A 17,494-nucleotide genomic window follows, 5' to 3' on the forward strand; every position below is an offset into this window, starting at 1 on the left:
TAGATAGACAAAACTCAAGCTTATGAACTATCTCAATAACTTTATCGATCAATTATAACTTGAGTTACAAGTCAGACTAGCGGTCCAAACATAAAAATTTACTTGTGCTTAATAGCATTAGAATTTAAATATGTGTCATGAACCTAATATACATGTATAAGTCTGGTCCTTAATTATTAAGTCAATCATATGGGATGACATCAAATAGATCTTTACAAATTCTGATCGTGAGTTTTGCTTCGAAGGAAATTCTTTAGTGTCACAATAGAGGACATATCAACTAGAAGTTGAGTAAACAACATCAAAAAAGAAAAAGGTTTTCTTTATTCGAATAATTTGGAGCTGCAAATAGGGTAAAATTGAGTCAAGCTACTTGCAGCGACTCATGTTCGGCTCATCAAGTACTAGAGATCAACTTATTTGATTTCAAATCGATTTCTAGAACTCACTAATGCTCAGTTTGAAGAGCTCACAAACCTAATCAAGCCTACAAAAACTTCTAATATTTCTTATAAAATATTCAATACTTATAAAAATAGACACGAAAACACTCAAAATTGCATAACACATCAATAGCACACGAGCTAGTAAAGAGAGAGCTCGCGCTTTCAAGCTCGAGATTCTTTATGACTTGGTTCTATTCAAGTGGAGCTTGAGTAGAAAATTTCGATACTCTATGAAGCTCGAATAGAGTCTCGAAAAAAGGAGTACGAGAGTCGAGTTGATATGACCGAGCTTGAGCTTGACACCGACGGGACTCAACGCCACTCGATTCCGTTCCATAACACTAATTAAGTTATGATAAGGGAGACAAAAAAGGTATTGGACATCCCACGGATTCATCCGAAACTGTTTATGCACGTGGTGACCAGCTAGCCCATGAACTTGGTGCATATGTTCAATTGTGCCCGTGACCTGCGACCCAATGGAAATGTCAGACCTTTCTGCAGAATTTTTATTCACGCAATCCAGTCAAGCACTCTTCCCTTGCTCTTTTCCAGACGAAATTCGACCTGGAAAGCATAACAGCCCCCGCCAATTGGCCACACATTTTCTCTAATTATACTCATGTCCTTCCAAGATTTCGCAACTAATTTATATCTTTATTTTGTCGTTCTTTCTATGGTTTTCTTTATGCTTTCCAAATACACATAAACGCATACTTTTTCCCAAACTTAAAATACCTTTATAGCTAAAGTATTGTAGGAAGGAAGTAACGAATAAGGAGCACAAGCAGCAACAGGTTGCCAAGAATATTTGGTCCAGAAAGGCGAAGAATAATACTGGATCATTAAAATCTTTTGCAACATGTCAAATGATAAGATAGACTTTCGGTAAAATTACCATGTTGCATATACCATCATTATGAAACTGATAAAAATAGATACCGCACTTTAATCTTAGCTAGAAGGTCGATAGATATTTTCACAAATAATCTTCGAAGACCAATGGTTGCCGAATCATCAAAGAATAAATCTCGATCATTCGTTAAAAAATTTTGGGAAGTAGGGTAAGTCTATTTTGAACAGTAAATGATGACCATAGAAACCCTCAAACGCCAAGGAAGGTATATGCAGTTTAACATTTTCTTTAGATGGAAATATAATCCAACATTTGCAGGTCGGCCCAAAAAAAAAAAAAAACAATAATACCACCTCAGAAAACCATGTCCCTCTCTCTCTCTCTCTCTCTCTCTCTCGCAGAGACTGACAAGAACCTCCCTATAAATCGACGCACACGGGAGGGCCGCTCTCCCTCTCTCTCTCACCTCAGCAGCAGGGACTCCAGCCGCAATGGCCCTTCTTCGGTGCCCACCCAATTCGCTCGCCATAACCGCGCTCCACCTCACCATCTTCTTCCTCTTCTTCCTCGTTCGTCCGCAACGAGCAAGCTCGGAGCAGCAGCTATGGAACACCACCGCCGCCCTGAGAGGCCGGAAGCAAACCGGCGGGTGCAATCTGTTCCAGGGCAATTGGGTGGTGGACGCCTCCTACCCTTTCTACGAATCCTCGTCGTGTCCCTTCATCGACCCGGAGTTCGACTGCCAGAAATACGGCCGGCCCGACACCCAATACCTCAAGTACGCCTGGAGGCCCGACTCCTGCGCCATTCCCAGGTTTCCATTACCGAATCTCCCTCGCCCTCTGTTTGAGGTGTTTTGCTTCTCCTCTCTTCTGCTAAGCGAAGAGAAAACTCAAATTCGGGGAAACCCTTTTGCTCTAGTTTCTTGGTATGTTGAACTTTATATATTCTCGAAATTTGAAAATTTGGAGGTCTTGCAGGTTTAATGGAGGGGAGCTGCTGAGAGGTGGAGGGGGAAGAAGATAATGTTCGTGGGGGACTCGCTGAGCCTGAACATGTGGGAATCGCTGTCGTGTATGATCCATGCGTCGGTGCCCGGCGCCAAGACCAGCTTCGCCAGGAAGGAATCTCTCTCCGCGGTCACTTTCCCGGTAAATCTTTTCGCCCCGTTCTCCAAAAAATATAGAAAAAACAAAAGAGGGTAAAATTCGTTCGTTTCATCGCATGATGGGCTGTCTCTTTTCTCTGTCTGCGGAGTTCTCTCTTGCTTTTTAAGATTTTGTTCTGGTCTTCGGAGTTTCTGCCCGTGATGTTGCCCGTGATGTTGCCCCCGATGTAGTTCCCCTTTTGGAGCTACTTCTAAGGTCCTAGCGAGGGCGAGAATCTCTCGATTTTCGAGCATATTCTGTCTGCTGTATTGTCCATTGAATCGCTCGAGGGGTTTTTCTTTTAACCCGTGGGCTAAAAATCACTCAAAATTGTCGGGCCCTTTCCGACCCGTGGGGTGACCAACATCAACTGTCGGTGGACTGCTCGGGTCATCGGATCGTCAGTCGGTCGATCGGATCCAACAATTTTGAAACGTCCACGGCGTTTTTCTTGCCATAATTCTACCGCGAATTTGTTCAATCATTGCTCCTTATTAACAGCGCTAAAATACCTACAAAGGAGATGTGGAACTAATGCATTTGATTTCAATATCGTCTTTACTTAAAAACTGCTTGTATGCATTCACCGTACACTTTTCTCCTTGAAGACGATGTTAGGGACTCTATGACCCTACATGAACTCGTAGGTCGATTCTGTAAGCCGGTCTTGGAATCTCGAGAATCCCTTCTTTCCCAATTCGACGAGCCGACACTTATGTACTTGAGCCGAGCTCGAAGAGAGCTCGTGCGCATTGTTCTACATAAGGAAAGACACCTGTAGGAACTTCTCTTGTCATAAATGAGAGCAAGAGCAATTGCAAGAAAAGGGCTCATGATGATTGCTTCTTAGCCATAAATAATGAAGCTCTGGCCTTAAACGTTGTCCTCGCAATAAGACAAGATCATATGGGGTTGGGAAAGGTGGGTGGGAATCAACCTAAAAGGGAGGAAGTGTGTAGGGGGACCCCTAAAAAAGTTACCAAGTTTCAACTTAAAAAATTTAATTTGGGTCAGGCATAATTATAATAATGAAAACTATAATTTTAGATATTTTATTTTTATTTTCCTAATTTACCCTAAGCTTTGGAAATTCTCACATTCAACCCTGAATTTTTCTTCCAATAATTAACAAAAGATGAGCAGTCAATGCCATGATGACCAATTGATGATGTTGCAGTGGGTGTTGTCGACTTGTTTGGTACAAATTTGGCACCGCTTTCTTCAAATGGGTTATTTTAGCTGTACTATGAACAATCTGGCATAGGAAATACTTTGTCGGATTTGTCCATGTAAGAAGGACTTTCCTCTTATTAAATATTGTCCTGTCAGCGATTCCTTTGTCCAGGTATGGTTCCATTTGCTTGCATATCCGGTAATTGCGATATAGAGCTGAAAGAGAAATGAGCTGCTCGACCCACCTTTTGCACGGACATATTCATAATGTACTTTTTATATGTAATTTTGCGTATATCTAGGGTTCTAACCAGTCACGGGTTAGAAAATTCCAACTTAGAAAAGTTATATATTAGATATAGGCAACTTGAAAAGTATAAGCACGAAGTTTTGCTACATAGATGCATAGTTAGAAAACTATAGAATAAGATTTTAGATATTATTAGCTTCTTCACGAATGTAATTTTGTTTTATTCTAGACTATGTGAATTTCCTTATTTCAATGTCGAATTCTTCAAATGCCACTTTACTCAATCTTTTCAAATTCAATATAAATTATCTACTTTTGATCCAACTAGGAAGATAAATTTAATCCGATATATAAGAATTGACTCGAGATACCATATGATTGCTTTTCATAAATCGTGGAAAGAAATAAAAATAATGGGCAAGCGAGACCTAGGATGGTGCAATTGGTGAATTGTACTCCAGCTCATAATAGAACAATAAATAAGTGTGGACTTTAGATTAGATATGATGATTACTTCAATCTTGACATGCTATTGTCTACAAGATGCCTTGCGTTTGTTTTAGGTCGGGACGAGGGGGCATACCCCACCACACAGTGACAGGCTGTGATCCACAGCCCACCGGCCCAACCTACTCCCCTCCACTGTCTCTTTGCCCTCTTTTGCTTTCCCCCATTTTGATAGCTTTCGAGCACCTTCTTCTGTCATTATTAAGAGTGTACTTACTCTCCACGGCACATAGTGCGATCCGTTTTTCATTATCAGTTTTAGTACATTCTTTCACATCGTGATGTAAACACCAAGACCCCTAAACTTAGATTTTGCCAAGTTAAAAGCTCCGTACCGGTGCACTAATGGAATCGATGCCTTAATAAGCGGCAGGAAATCATCCTTTTGCAGCCTCGACGATGCTTTGTGTGAACATGAAGCTCTCTTGAGATGGCTCGTTTGAATGTTCTAGCCACAAAGTCTAGGGCATTCCATGGAGTTCAATTTATCCAAGATTAGTGTCTTTATACGTACCCTTTGAATGCTTTATGAGCAGTCCCTACCTTTTCCAATGTGATAATTCTTGTGGGCCGTGCTAGTCTATGAGTGGTCATCAAAGAGTACCTCATTTGCATTATTTATTAACTACTATAGTGCACGGTTTTGCATAAAGAAAGCTGTCTAGAAGAAGCCCTTCCCAGACAATGCAGCTGCATAGCATTAAAGATTTCGAAAGGGAATGATGGAATAAAATGGGGTTTGCATTATTTAATTATAATTATCAAGTTGGTGCTCTCCGGAGCCAGCATTCAATCTCTTCAATTATAATTATAGCCCATTCAATCTCTTCAATTATAATTATAGCCCACTTATTTTATTTTTTTTGAGAAAAGATGGGAAATAGGCTCAATATCATTTGATTAAATAGTTGACCCAACTCCTTGTTGTTTGAAGAAACCTTCCACTTTAATTAGTATTTTTTCACGAAAAGCAAACATGAGATGACAAATCCAGTGTTTAACTAAGATTTCGAATAGCTGTCATGAATTCAAGTTAATTATGTTTCATCTCTTACTCAGAGAAAAACGATCCAAAAATTCCCAATCATGGTCCTTCTTTGAGGTTACTAACTATGGTGAACAGTTTAAGAGAATAAAACTGCTCATGCCAGGAATTACATAGTTTCACTATAGCTAAATTCAACTTGATTGATCAATGGCGAAACTCGATCGAAGTTCCCGATGAAGTTGTACCTGAGAATAGGCCAAAAAAGAATTTGAGGAAGAGCTAAAGGGCAGAAACTCTGATGATTTGCAGGACTATGGAGTGAGCATTTTTCTGTATCGCACGCCCTACTTGGTGGACATAGTCCGAGAGAACATTGGGCGAGTTCTCAAGCTCGATTCCATCGAGGCGGGAAAATCGTGGCAAGGGATGGACGTGTTGATCTTCAACTCATGGCACTGGTGGACCCACACCGGAAAATCTCAGCCGTATGATAACCTCGACTTCCCTCATATTCATCTGCATTCTCCTTCTGACTTTCATCTTGATGTGGTGCCTGTATTTTCTTGTTGGTTCTAGGCCAGGGCTTATGCATTAAACAAGATGAATAGATATTAGACCAAAGTTCGATGATGATAAATTCTAATTGCAGGTGGGACTATATACAAGATGGGGGCAGAGTGGTTAAAGACATGGACCGTCTAAGTGCTTATTACAAGGGGCTGAGCACATGGGCCAAATGGGTTGATCTCAATGTTGATTCTTCAAAGACCAAAGTCTTCTTCCAGGGAATCTCTCCTACTCATTATCAGTAAGTACCCTAGTGGTTGGATCTCTAAAAAGCTTCTATAACCTAAAAACATAATTAACAAATCATATAGAACGCTTAAGGAACTTTTCTTAAGATATTATGTCACACCGAGTTCCGGGTATTAAGGAGATGAAAAGAACTTCCACATGTGAATGTGAACCTCCTTGACCTAAATCATGAACAGAAGTCGGCCCCATTGACTGGCAAATTTTTTACCTGAAAGTAGACTCAGTTTTGAGTCTCACTCTGCCTTTCTTATCCTTAATCATGCACCCGCCACACGAAAAAGGTGGACCCTGGATCAGAGACTACAGAAAGAGATATGCAGTATGCTTGGAATATGTGTATCTGAAGAAAGCCCGGCATTGTCACATGCCAATTGGGGTTTTTCTCGAACAATGTCTCATATGACACTATGAATGACTCGACTTATCTATGAGACTGGAACTATAATCAATACGTGGGGAAGTTCTTGCCTAGACCAGGCTCAATCACAAATGTTTGATTTTTTGGGGCCTGTGTGAAACCCCCATGATTAACGGTTGTCATTAACCTAGTTCGAGTCAATGCAGGTCTGTGCAATATTTTTTTCCAATATGAGCATTCCTTGATAAGTCTAGATCTATAAAAAGTACATAACCGTGCCTGATCTTTTTGGGATGAAATGAAAAAACAGGGGCAAGGACTGGCACTCACCAAAGAAGAACTGCATGGGAGAGCAATCACCCCTCTCTGGCTCGACATATCCAACCGGTGCTCCTCCAGCCACCTCTGTGGTGAACAAAGTATTGAATAGTATGAAGACTCCGGTGTATTTGCTGGACATAACTACGCTGTCACAATTGAGGAAGGACGCGCACCCCTCCACCTACAGCGGCGACCACTCCGGCACCGATTGCAGTCACTGGTGCCTTCCTGGTCTGCCCGATACCTGGAATCAGCTCCTATATGCAGCTATAGTGATGTGAAAATATCGACATTCATCATAGTTGTATTTTCGAAATCATTGATTGAAGGGCCAAAAAACATGACCTCCATTAGTGGATGACAATTGTTAAACAGATCGACTGTAAAGTACACAACCCGTGGTGTATACGTGCTCTACCTAATCTGACGCAATATTTCCATTGTGCAAACAGACAGTATTTCAAGAAAGGTTATGTTTTAGCAGATTTCTTTTACAATAGTTGTACACAGGAGGGGAAGCAATAAAACATGGTAATACCCTATTGGTTTTTAAGTTGTTTATGATTCTTGTTGATTCTATCCTGTCTATTGTCTGTGCTTCTTCCCATAGGTGCAGACTATAAAGCATGGTTGACTCTTAAGAAGCTTCAGATTATTGATACAGGCAATCAATTATGTAAGCCACACAAGGAAAAAAACAGCCCTAAATTAAATGACTAGATGGGAAGCCTCCAATAGAAATAGAGAAAGTTGTATCAAAAATTTTATTCAAAGAAACAAGAGATGAAAATGTGAAATACACATTCAAGAGTCACCACATGCCCTATGAAGAGTTTGTCATAGCAAACAGATGGCAGAGCAGTACAACGATATCTCACACTACGCAAAACAAGAAAAAAGATCAGCTATGGAGCCTCTGGAGAGCAGTCTGCTACGGTTCTGGAACTGAGATATGTTGCAAACGCTGCCCAGGAACTGAGGACTGAGATACTAGTACCCAACATAAACTGCAGCATTCACTATATAACACTCATCTGTCTTGTCTCCCATTTCTTCCACTAATACACCACTTGAGCATATCAGTCCACCATCCACAACTTCAACATCAAGAATTCTTCCACTGCAATCAATCAGTACCAAAAATCAAAGTCATAAAGTATCCAGCACTGGATGAAATATGTTTAGATAGTTCTCATTCCAAATGCAGGCATATATGGAAAGCAAAAAAAAAAGAACCCACGCCATCCTCTTCCTCATTCTATGTAGTAACCAGAAGACTGATTTCTCACAGGTAAATCGATGATCTTTCAAGAAAAAAGGAACAATTTTTAGTTACTCACTAAGGAAAGACGGACTTGACTCTCTCAATGTCAAGGGATTGCTGAAGGGAATGAGGCACTCCGAGCTTGATCAGCAGCTTCATCTGCTCAAATGAGACTCCAGGTATTGACCCTGAAGCAACCTTATTTCATCAGAATACAATGCACCGACACCGATATCGCCGAAACCGACACTCCCCATCACAATTAACGGACCCTCCTACGCCTATCGAATGCCACTCTTACATTCTCAGAACCTAAGAAGCAATGGGTTTCCGCGATATCGAAATTCTCGACAAAATCTAATCTTTTTTCTCAAACGGGAAGCAGGTAAAAAAACACGAGCCCAAGTTTCACGGTGGATTGACATTTACCTCTGCGGAAAGCGGGGATCGAATTTGACGAGATCGCGTCCCTGCACGCCCTCATCGCTGCCGCCGTAACGTCCTGCCTGCTCGATCACACAAAAAATTCGAGACTTTCAATGATACAAACGGGTCAATTTCAATGGCAAAGTTCAGAGTATTCACCCGTGCTGATCGTAGCCGACGCCCATCTCCACGAAAAGGAGCTTCATGGCCGGGCTGGAGGAGCTGCCGGTGCTGGCGCCGTCGGCCATCAGCTCGGACCGCGCGGCCGATGCGGCTCTGATGGTCGGGCGACGAAACCGAGGAGAAGGAGGAGGAGGAGATCGGAGCGAGGAATGCGGAAGCGATGAGCGAGGGAAGAACTGGGTGTGGCTCCGGATGATGGGCGAGCGGGAGGGATGGAAGCTGAGACAGGGAAGCGAAGCGTGCACAAGCGGAAGTGACATTTCGTCGAACGATTGGCGTGCGTCGCTCCGTGTCTCCTTCCTTTCCCTGTCGGAATCTCTCGGGCGACCCGGCCGGTCCGGGTCGGGTCGGGTCCGGAGATGGAGTGGGTCGGAAACGGGTACTTGGGTCGGTCCGTCGGGTTGTAGGTAGTAAATGGGTGGGCCTGAAATCAGGCTTAGAACATACGTTCATCGGTATTTTGAGGGTCTTGCCAGGAGTGAGATGGATCTCATGTGACGTTCGCCTAATCTTGTGATCCATGTAAATTTGGCTCGGATGCAATGAGATCACCCGGATCCAAAGCTCGTTAGTTTGATATCCAATCCCTCTCACCATAACCCTTCATCCTTCTGAACATTTACAAACGAGGATGGTCAATCGGACATTTTCGAATCTTCAATCGATGATTACAATATCATGAATCACACAAATTTGGGTTTGGAAGCCTTTTCAGGTAGGGGTGAGCATATCAAACCAACCCACTTAAAAACCGCCCAGATTGACAAACTGGACTGACTACATTTTTTTCCAATTTTTTTAATTTTCTAAAATAGCAATAAGTCCAATACCTTTTTGGGAAGAGATTTACCTTCAAAATGCTTAAATATGGAGGCAGAATTATCAAGTGAGCGGTTCTATTGGACTAGAAGCCCGGTCCCTAATTCCAAAAACTGAGAACCGGATCGATAATCCTCCTGATCTAGTTCTCAATTCCTGAGAGAGACCGGATTAGATTAGAAACCGATCACCCCTAATTTTAAAAAGGGTGCAAAATCTCAAAGCGGACTACCTAGATGAACTTGCAGACAATACTTAGTATCTTGTGCGAGATTGCAGAAATCGCAAGATAATCTCTGGGAATACGCAGATCGTGGTAGATACGCAAAAAATCTCACGGCAGACCAAGTAAAACAATAACCGAGCTCTAGGCAGCGGCTTCCACCGCTGGTATTGATGATTAAACGTATTTCTATTTTTACAACAGAATCAAGAGACCGAATTCGGCATTTCTGAAGCTGAGTTTGCTACAGATCTTTTTAACAAGGAGCGGACTTGTTGCATAAAAGTCTTTGATGCTGGTTCTGGCATTGTACATGGCACGAGTTCGCCTTATCCCTCAACTCTTGGAACGCTTTCATTGTCTCGACGTCGAATCCTCCTGCAAACTGCACAAAACCCGGGCTCCGTCGTCAGCTAGCTGATCGCAGAACGACCTCGAACCTGCCTCGAGATCGGGGCAAGATGGAGCGAGAGACGCTATATTACCTGATGTACTCGGAAGGCGAACCGCACGCCTTGGACTATAAGCTCTTCCTCTTCTGGGCCGCCGCCGGCGCCCATCTCGAGCTCTGCAGACACCCTCTTCATGTACTTCATCGCTAGTTTCACCGAGGCGAGTTTAATCTGCAATTACAGGCAAAACACACTTTCATCATCTTGTCTTTCATGCCAATGGTCCTCTACAAGCTAATTCTACCATGCCAAGTTCTCAATGATTTCCACCTTGATGATTTTCTAGCAATGCCCATTTCACGACTTCTTCCAGAGACCTCATTAAATGAAATTTGAACTCACGTCACTACAAAATTTACCGTTTTAAGCCACGGACGCCAAATATTCAAGCCCCATTTTGACAAATTTTAACTTTGATCGATGGAGAGCTGAATCAATGGGTCTGCAGCAACTCCATTGCAGCAAACAAGTGCCCACATGATTTTTAATTGCTGTCTTTAACCTGCCCTAGTTAGAGGGTCATACAAAGATTATTCAATGATACTATTCTCTCTCTCTCTCTCTCTCTCTGAGAATTCCCAGAAAATCTAGGCCCTTCTCCAAAGACCGCAGGATGCGGACAATCCCCACCCTTAAATTAATCGAGGTCAAATCCAGAATCTGCTCCTGTGTTTTCTCCCATGGAGAATCTTGAAAGGGAAGGTGACAAGAAGCTGCATTTTCAAATCTGGGTTCTTCTCCATAGGAGTGGAGCTCTCTCTCACATGTGACCCATGCAGAGGTGCATGCGCAGTAGAGCAGACACCGAGGCAGACAATGATCGAACCCTACGCTTGTCATCTTGCTAAATAGGCATAAAAAAACGAAATGGTTTCCCATCAGAGATAGGGGAGGGGGGACCACAGCTACAAACGTTTTTTACTCGCTCGTACGATGCAATGCAGCATCATGCCATGCCCGATAAGAAACGAGTGAACGGAGATCATCGTCCGGTCGTTTTGCGATTTTTCAAACGGTGCTAGGGGAAAAACATGCAGTACATTCTGTCCCTTTTTTTTACTGTAGTAGATTTTTTTACCTGGTTTACGATTCCACTGTCGAGCATCCAGTCCATGGGAATCCGGAACCCTTTGTACCTCTTGCCTGCGGATTCCCTCATCCGGGAGAGATTGTAGACGCCGTGCTCCAATCTGTCAACCAGCAGCAGAAAAATTTAGACGTTGGCGTTCAAAATTCGAAACTTTCGAGGAGGAGGGTGTTGAGTCCCGAGGGCGTTCCGTACTTTTCGAGCAGCGCCTGCATTTTCTTGAGGGCCGGGCCGCACATCTGGCGGGGGTCGTCCCGGAACGACGAGGCCTCCGACTCGAGCTTCTTGAGGTCGCAGTACCCGAACGCGGCCTCGCGGAGCGCGTCGGCCTTCTGCTCCGGCCAATTGAAGTGCTTCAACACCGCCCTTTCGTCCACCTAATCAAATCCACGAAGCAGCTTCAATGTTTCCACCTCTTTCTTAGAGGAAAAACAGAGCATTGGGGGCACTATCTTGCACGAGAATGGTTACCAGATAAGAGAGCTCGTCGTCGAGCCATTTGACGAAAGGCACGACGTCCTCGATGCTGGTGAACGCAGCTCCCTCGACCTCCTTGATCAAGGACCTGATGAAGTCTCCCTGCGTCTCCACGTCCGTCTTGATCTGCAGCAAGACGATGAAGTTTCCGTCAAGAATGGCGGAAAGGGAACGGCGTGCGAATTGAAATTTGAAAATTTGCCCTTTTGATTTTCGGAGAGGATTTCACTTTCTTTTCCGTCGAATCTGATCCATGTCTCATCTCGCAAGCAAGACAGACAAGGGGAAGAAGAAGAATCCAAAAAGGGCACTATTGAAAAGCAAAAGATGGGGGACCAGACTAGACCCGAAATCTTGCTGCTGCTTTTACACGAACGGTCAGTGAGTCACTGACAATTCTCAGTGGCAAAAGCGTAATTCAAGCGAGAACGCCGGCCCCCGGGGACGGGAACGGGGACGGGGCCGGCGGCGACATTTCAGGGGAAACACCTACCGCGAGCAAGTGGGTCGACCGGTTCTCGATCTCGCCGATCATGTCCCGCGATTTCGCCGTAGCCGGCGGGGCGTCTGCCGCGGCGGCTCCGCCGCTGGAGTCCCTCCTCGAGTCCCGCCGCATCAGCGAGTGGTAGAACTCCACCACCTCCGGCACCCTCCTCACCTTCGCCGGCACCGGCCTCGTCCCCGCCGGCGGGGAGGCGGCGGGGGCGGGGCGGGAGCGCTCCTCGCGTGCGGAGGGGGAGGGGGAGGCGGAGCGGGGGCGGTCCTCGCCTGCGGGGGTGGAGGCGGTGGAGGGGGCGGCGCCGGTGGAGCCTGCTCCGAGGGCGAGCCGTGGAGCGACGGCGGCAACGAGGCGGAGCGCTTCGGAGGCGGCTTCGGAACCCTAGGGGCGCGGGATCTGGTGGCGACGGAGGACAGAACAGACTCGGCGAGCTCCTCCAAGTTGCACCGCGAGTGCCTCGGCCGCTCGATCTCCGCCGCCGCTATGGCTTCCTCTCTCTTCGAATCCGACCGTTCGAGCCGGTGGCTCTCTTGACTCGCCGGGGCGTCGCTCGGCTTCGCTCCTTTCTTCGAAATCTTGGCCATGCTCGCGGGCCTCGACGTCGCCTCGGCCGCGGCGACCGCCTGAAACCTCTGCGACGAGCAGAGCTCATCGCCGGCCATGCGATCCGACGACGCCGAAGACGACTCCGGCGTCGCAGAGGCCGTCGCAGCCGCCGAAGACGACGCCGGCGTCGCAGCAGCCGAAGCCGAAGCCGACGCCGCCGCCTTCAACTCGGAAATCTCCGCCTCCATCTCCCTCGCTCTCTCCTCGCTCGCCTTCCTCTCTTCCTCGAACCGACCCCAGGACGCCTCCAGCTCCCGCCTCAGCCTCTCGTTCGACGCCTCCAGCTCCTCGATCCTCCTCACCGACTTGGCAATCTCGGCGTTCTTGGAGCAGATCACGCCCTCCAGCACGGGGACGAGGGACGCCGTCTCCCGGATGAGCTTGTGCTCGAGGAGCTCGGTCTTGAGCCGCGACTCGCGCTCCCGGAGGTCCTCGACGAGGCGGACCAGCTCAGAGATGTCGGGCGGGCGGGGCTGGACCTGGGCGGAGGAGCGCGGGAAGTAGGCCCCGAGGGAGCGCCCGAGCGCCGCCGCCGCCCTCTGGGAGGTGCTCTTGCCCGAGCTCGGGGACGGCGACGGCGGCTTCGGCCGGGGCGGGGTCTCGGGCTTCGGCGACTTCTGGAGGCCCATCGCCATCTTCACTTTGCCGGCTACCATTGCTCCTCTCTCTCGCTACTGGGTAGTAGTTTCTTGATGCGCTTCTTCTGTCTTCTCTCTCTTTCTCTCTCTAGTTCTTGGTAGTTGCAGGGTCTTCTCTCTCTTCTCTCTAGTTCTTACATGTTAGAGAGGGAAAAGGGCCTGGCCAAGGACGATGATGTCCTTTGCTGTTTGCTGTTGTCTGTGTGGCTTTCTTGCTTGTGTGTGTGCGTGCGTGTTTTCAAGTCTAGAGAGAGAAGGAAGAGAAAGGGGCACAGAAGACGAGGAACGGTCTTCTTTTTTTCTTTTTTTGGCCTTCTTTTCTAGGATCCAGGATTTGAAATTGGATACGGAGGAGATTGCTCGTTTAAGTGAATTTGCCCGGATTAGAACGGCGGGACAATAGGTCAAGCATGGAAAAGGAAATATATTCCATTGGATTCTTTTTATAAAGTCAGACGGATAATTTTTCCTTTTTTATTGATGCAATCTTCATATTTTTGTATTTTTGAGTCTTGCAATTTTTATTTTGTTGATCAAGAAACAATAGATCCGATCTAAACAATAGGAGGTCTTGTTCACAGTCAATGTGCGTTTGATAAGATACTTTTACAAATTTGCGCTCATGCTATCCATTGATTTCACTATCCATTGATTTCAAAAATATGTTATCCCATAAGTAAGCTTATTGGCTATGGAAAGGCTTGTCTTCGACAGCCAAATTAAAATGTAAAACAAGTATAGAGGGTTATGGAATTGCAAATGCATCATTGGGTAACTCGATAAATACTCCAAAGACAGTCACCAATAAGATTAACAAATAATTAATCATCAAAAGGCATGTATCATATTGTAAGATTTTTTTTTAAAAATTTATGTCTGGATCCTATGAACTAGCTGTTCCAAAGATTAGGTGTATTCACTTTAGATCCACCTCATCAAGCCAAATGAGTTGCATCAACTTTAATATGAGACTTATTAAAGAACTATCAAAAACTTCAATTGTGTCATATGATAATCTTCAAATTATGTCCACTGTAATACATTTATCTTGAAGTTTTTAAAAAATACTCCAAACTTATATTTGTATAAATGAAATGATATTATTTTAATTTTATTTAAGTCACATGAGTGTCACCATGCTAATACTGTTTGCCTTTTATCATCCATGTAAGGAAATTATTAACAATGCTCAATAATGAAATTTTCATGGAGGATAATATGTCATGCAAATATAAGTTTGGAATTTTTGCGCTATAAGTTTATGGCTAGGCATAATTTAAAGCTTTTGCAAGTTTTTTTCCCTCAAATTTAACAACTTGAATAGATTTAGTGTATATGTCAAATTCACATGATGATTTCATAAATATGACAATTAATCTAGACATTTGCTGTCACTCCGAATGTCAACGTCCTCTGTTGACTTTAGAACTTGTAAAGAACATTTGCCATTAAAAAAAAAAAAAAAAAGCAAGATGAAAGTGCTGGTCAAGATCCTCACTTTGGCTAAAAGTGTCATTGTAAAGATTTAAACTGGCTAATGGCTAGGTTTTTTTTTTTTTTTGGGGGTCAAATAATGGCTAGTTTTTTAGTTTAGGCTCTTTGCTTGGACGAAGCAAGAAGAAGACAAAAGAAGCGAGAAGCGCGTGGGGTTGTCGGCGCGCGTGGGCATTGTTGGATCGTTCGAGCTCCTCCAACGGTCGACTCGGTCCGTACCTTTTCAAACGGGTCTATCTCTCCTGTCCTGATGATGACGGTCATTCGAGGGTCGACAAAAAATGCGACAAAGCATCATTACCATTAAAAAGATTCGGTTTATTCGGTTTATATAGTTAGTGCAACGGCTGTGAGTCAAAAGAAAAAAAAAGTTAGTTTATTGATGGTTCTTAACCACTGAAGATAATATATATTTTATGTCCGAAATAATGGCTACTTTTTAAAGAATTTAATGCAATTTTAAATTTTTCTCCTAAATCCCGCGAAATGGATTTAGACCTCTTATTTTAATATAAAATGCTAAAAACTTTCGAATTTTATTTATACCTACATGTAATTTTGCATTGGCCTTTGTAATGACCTAGTGAAGCTTAAATAATATTTGGAATTTTCGTCATTACTCTTGTCCCATTCAATATAAATTAGAAGACATTTGTTTATAACTGACAAAGGGTTTGTTTGAAATAATTTTTATCCTTTGTTCTTTGTTCTTTTTGAAATTTACGGCTCATAAACTTTTTTTAGGAAAAATTATCCAAAAAGTTCTAAACCTAATATATGGTGGTTAATTTAATATAATTTTTTTATTATATCAATTCAATTATAAACCTTTTGATTATGCCAATTTAGTCTTAAACTTTTGGATGATTTATTAATTTAATTCCAAATATTTTAACGATTTACTAATTTAGTCATTCTGGCCAATTTTTGGCTAAAAAATCATTGATGTGACAATCTAGTTAGCGCCAATTTGCCTACATGGCACGGTCTTAGGACAATCATCTAACATGGATATTTTTACATTTTTTTTAAATTTTTTTATGAATTTTCCTTTTTCTCTTCACACGCCACCATTAGGCCTCATCCATGGTTAGCGAAGGTCACCAGCCTTAGGCAAGGGTCACCCTTACTTGGTAGGGGTGGGCTACCCTCCCTTAAGTTAGCAAGGGTAATCCTCACCAGATTTGAAGAGGGTGACCCTCGACCACTTAAGTGAGGGTCTCATTTGAGGCCGATAGAGATTGTTGCCCATCGCTAGGCCAAGCAATGGTTAGCAAAGGGAAAAAGGGAAAAAAAGAAAAAGAGAAGAGGAATATATATGAAAAAAGATAAAAATAAAATAAAATATTACGTCATTGTGGCCTTGCCACGGAGGATGCTAGTGATTTTGAGTTAAAATTGGTCGGAATGACTAGATTAGAAAATTGTTAAAATGTTTAAGATTAAATTTACAAATCATAACAATTTTAAGGTTGTAACTGTATAGGTTTAGGACTAAATTGATACAATTAAATTTTTATGATTAAATTGACCATCATACTAAAATGAGATGAGAAATTTTAGAACTAAATTGACATAATTGATAGATTTATAGCTGAACTAATACAACTGAATAGATTATGACTAAATTGATCAGAGTACAATAAATTTATAACGTTTTTGGATAATTTTCCTCACTTTTTTATATTGAGGTACTTGAACCTTCCCTAGCATCCAAATGCTGATTTGTAAATTGAATCTTTTTTTATATATAGTTATTATTAAAACTCAGATAATTTATTAACTTTTGGTGGAAAAATAAAAGTGCGTTTTGCTTTTGTTGATTTTAAGCCAACAGGCTTTGAAACTTTTCGAGATGGCCTGGGGAAAAAAATGAAATTCTTATTAAAACCGTAAAGTACTTATTTTGATGGGCAAAAGAACAATTGATTGTGTTTTTCACTTATCTTCCATAATGATGATGATCCGATATTTTCTCACGACTCGAGAGGGAAGAAAAATTGAAAAGGAATCAAACCCTAAACTACCGCAATGATTATTTTACGAAGGTAAGCCGCCACGGTGGTAGTTGCCTTTACCGTGAGTGGGAAAAACTTCAACAAAAAGGGCGAAAGAAAGAGAGAAAGTTTTCGTTCTTCTATTATTTTATCTTTTTAATCCACTTTTGGGTAAAAAATTCAAAATTCCATCCCAAGACAATAATTAGTGGTCTGGATTTTGGGCCTAACTGCCTATTATTTGGGTAAATTATAATTATGTTCATTGAAATTTTGTGATCATATTACTCAATTTTGATTTTAATTGTCCAATGCACTGAACTTTCATTTTTACGATTAATGCATTTTGACCTCAATTTGGAGGCGTTCGATAAGATTGACAATGAATTGCAAATTGGCAAGAACGATCCTTATTGTGACGATTTTCTTCTTATAGCAAAAGGATGAAACATATGATAAATCATAA

The 17,494-nt window shown here is 43.0% G+C and overlaps 3 protein-coding genes across 3 annotated transcripts; 1 reads left to right on the top strand and 2 right to left on the bottom strand.

Annotated features, from left to right (window-relative positions):
* The first annotated feature begins 1,711 nt into the window (after positions 1-1,711).
* On the top strand, positions 1,712-7,424 carry LOC104444995 (protein trichome birefringence-like 38). Its single transcript, XM_010058772.3, is given in 6 exon segments — positions 1,712-2,116; positions 2,283-2,305; positions 2,308-2,453; positions 5,678-5,853; positions 6,018-6,176; positions 6,853-7,424. Coding segments are annotated over 6 exon segments (1,119 nt in total). The 5' UTR covers positions 1,712-1,793; the 3' UTR covers positions 7,145-7,424.
* A 174-nt stretch (positions 7,425-7,598) lies between these two features.
* On the bottom strand, positions 7,599-9,029 carry LOC104444994. Its single transcript, XM_010058771.3, has 4 exons — positions 8,713-9,029; positions 8,557-8,633; positions 8,204-8,315; positions 7,599-7,983 (listed from the first exon to the last, which is right to left on the bottom strand). Exons 1-4 carry the CDS (start codon positions 8,994-8,996, stop codon positions 7,854-7,856), a joined length of 603 nt encoding a protein of 200 aa, XP_010057073.1. The 5' UTR covers positions 8,997-9,029; the 3' UTR covers positions 7,599-7,853.
* An 823-nt stretch (positions 9,030-9,852) lies between these two features.
* Positions 9,853-13,858, bottom strand: LOC104444993 (protein CHUP1, chloroplastic). The gene is given in 7 exon segments (XM_010058770.3): positions 9,853-10,163; positions 10,264-10,401; positions 11,309-11,420; positions 11,513-11,694; positions 11,789-11,920; positions 12,288-12,487; positions 12,490-13,858. Coding segments are annotated over 7 exon segments (1,959 nt in total). The 5' UTR covers positions 13,556-13,858; the 3' UTR covers positions 9,853-10,034.
* Positions 13,859-17,494: the final 3,636 nt, after the last annotated feature.

This window comes from Eucalyptus grandis, chromosome 5 (assembly GCF_016545825.1).
Source record: "Eucalyptus grandis isolate ANBG69807.140 chromosome 5, ASM1654582v1, whole genome shotgun sequence".
NCBI classification, from domain to species: domain Eukaryota; kingdom Viridiplantae; phylum Streptophyta; class Magnoliopsida; order Myrtales; family Myrtaceae; genus Eucalyptus; species Eucalyptus grandis.

Coding starts and splice junctions, on each gene's coding strand:
- LOC104444994 (XM_010058771.3), bottom strand. CDS start 8,996: ATGTCACTTCCGCTTGTGCACGCTTCGCTTCCCTGTCTCAGCTTCCAT. Junction 8,316..8,556: donor GATCCCCGCTTTCCGCAGAG/GTAAATGTCAAT, acceptor AGGTTGCTTCAG/GGTCAATACCTGGAGTCTCA. Junction 7,984..8,203: donor GTCAAGTCCGTCTTTCCTTA/GTGAGTAACTAA, acceptor GATTGATTGCAG/TGGAAGAATTCTTGATGTTG.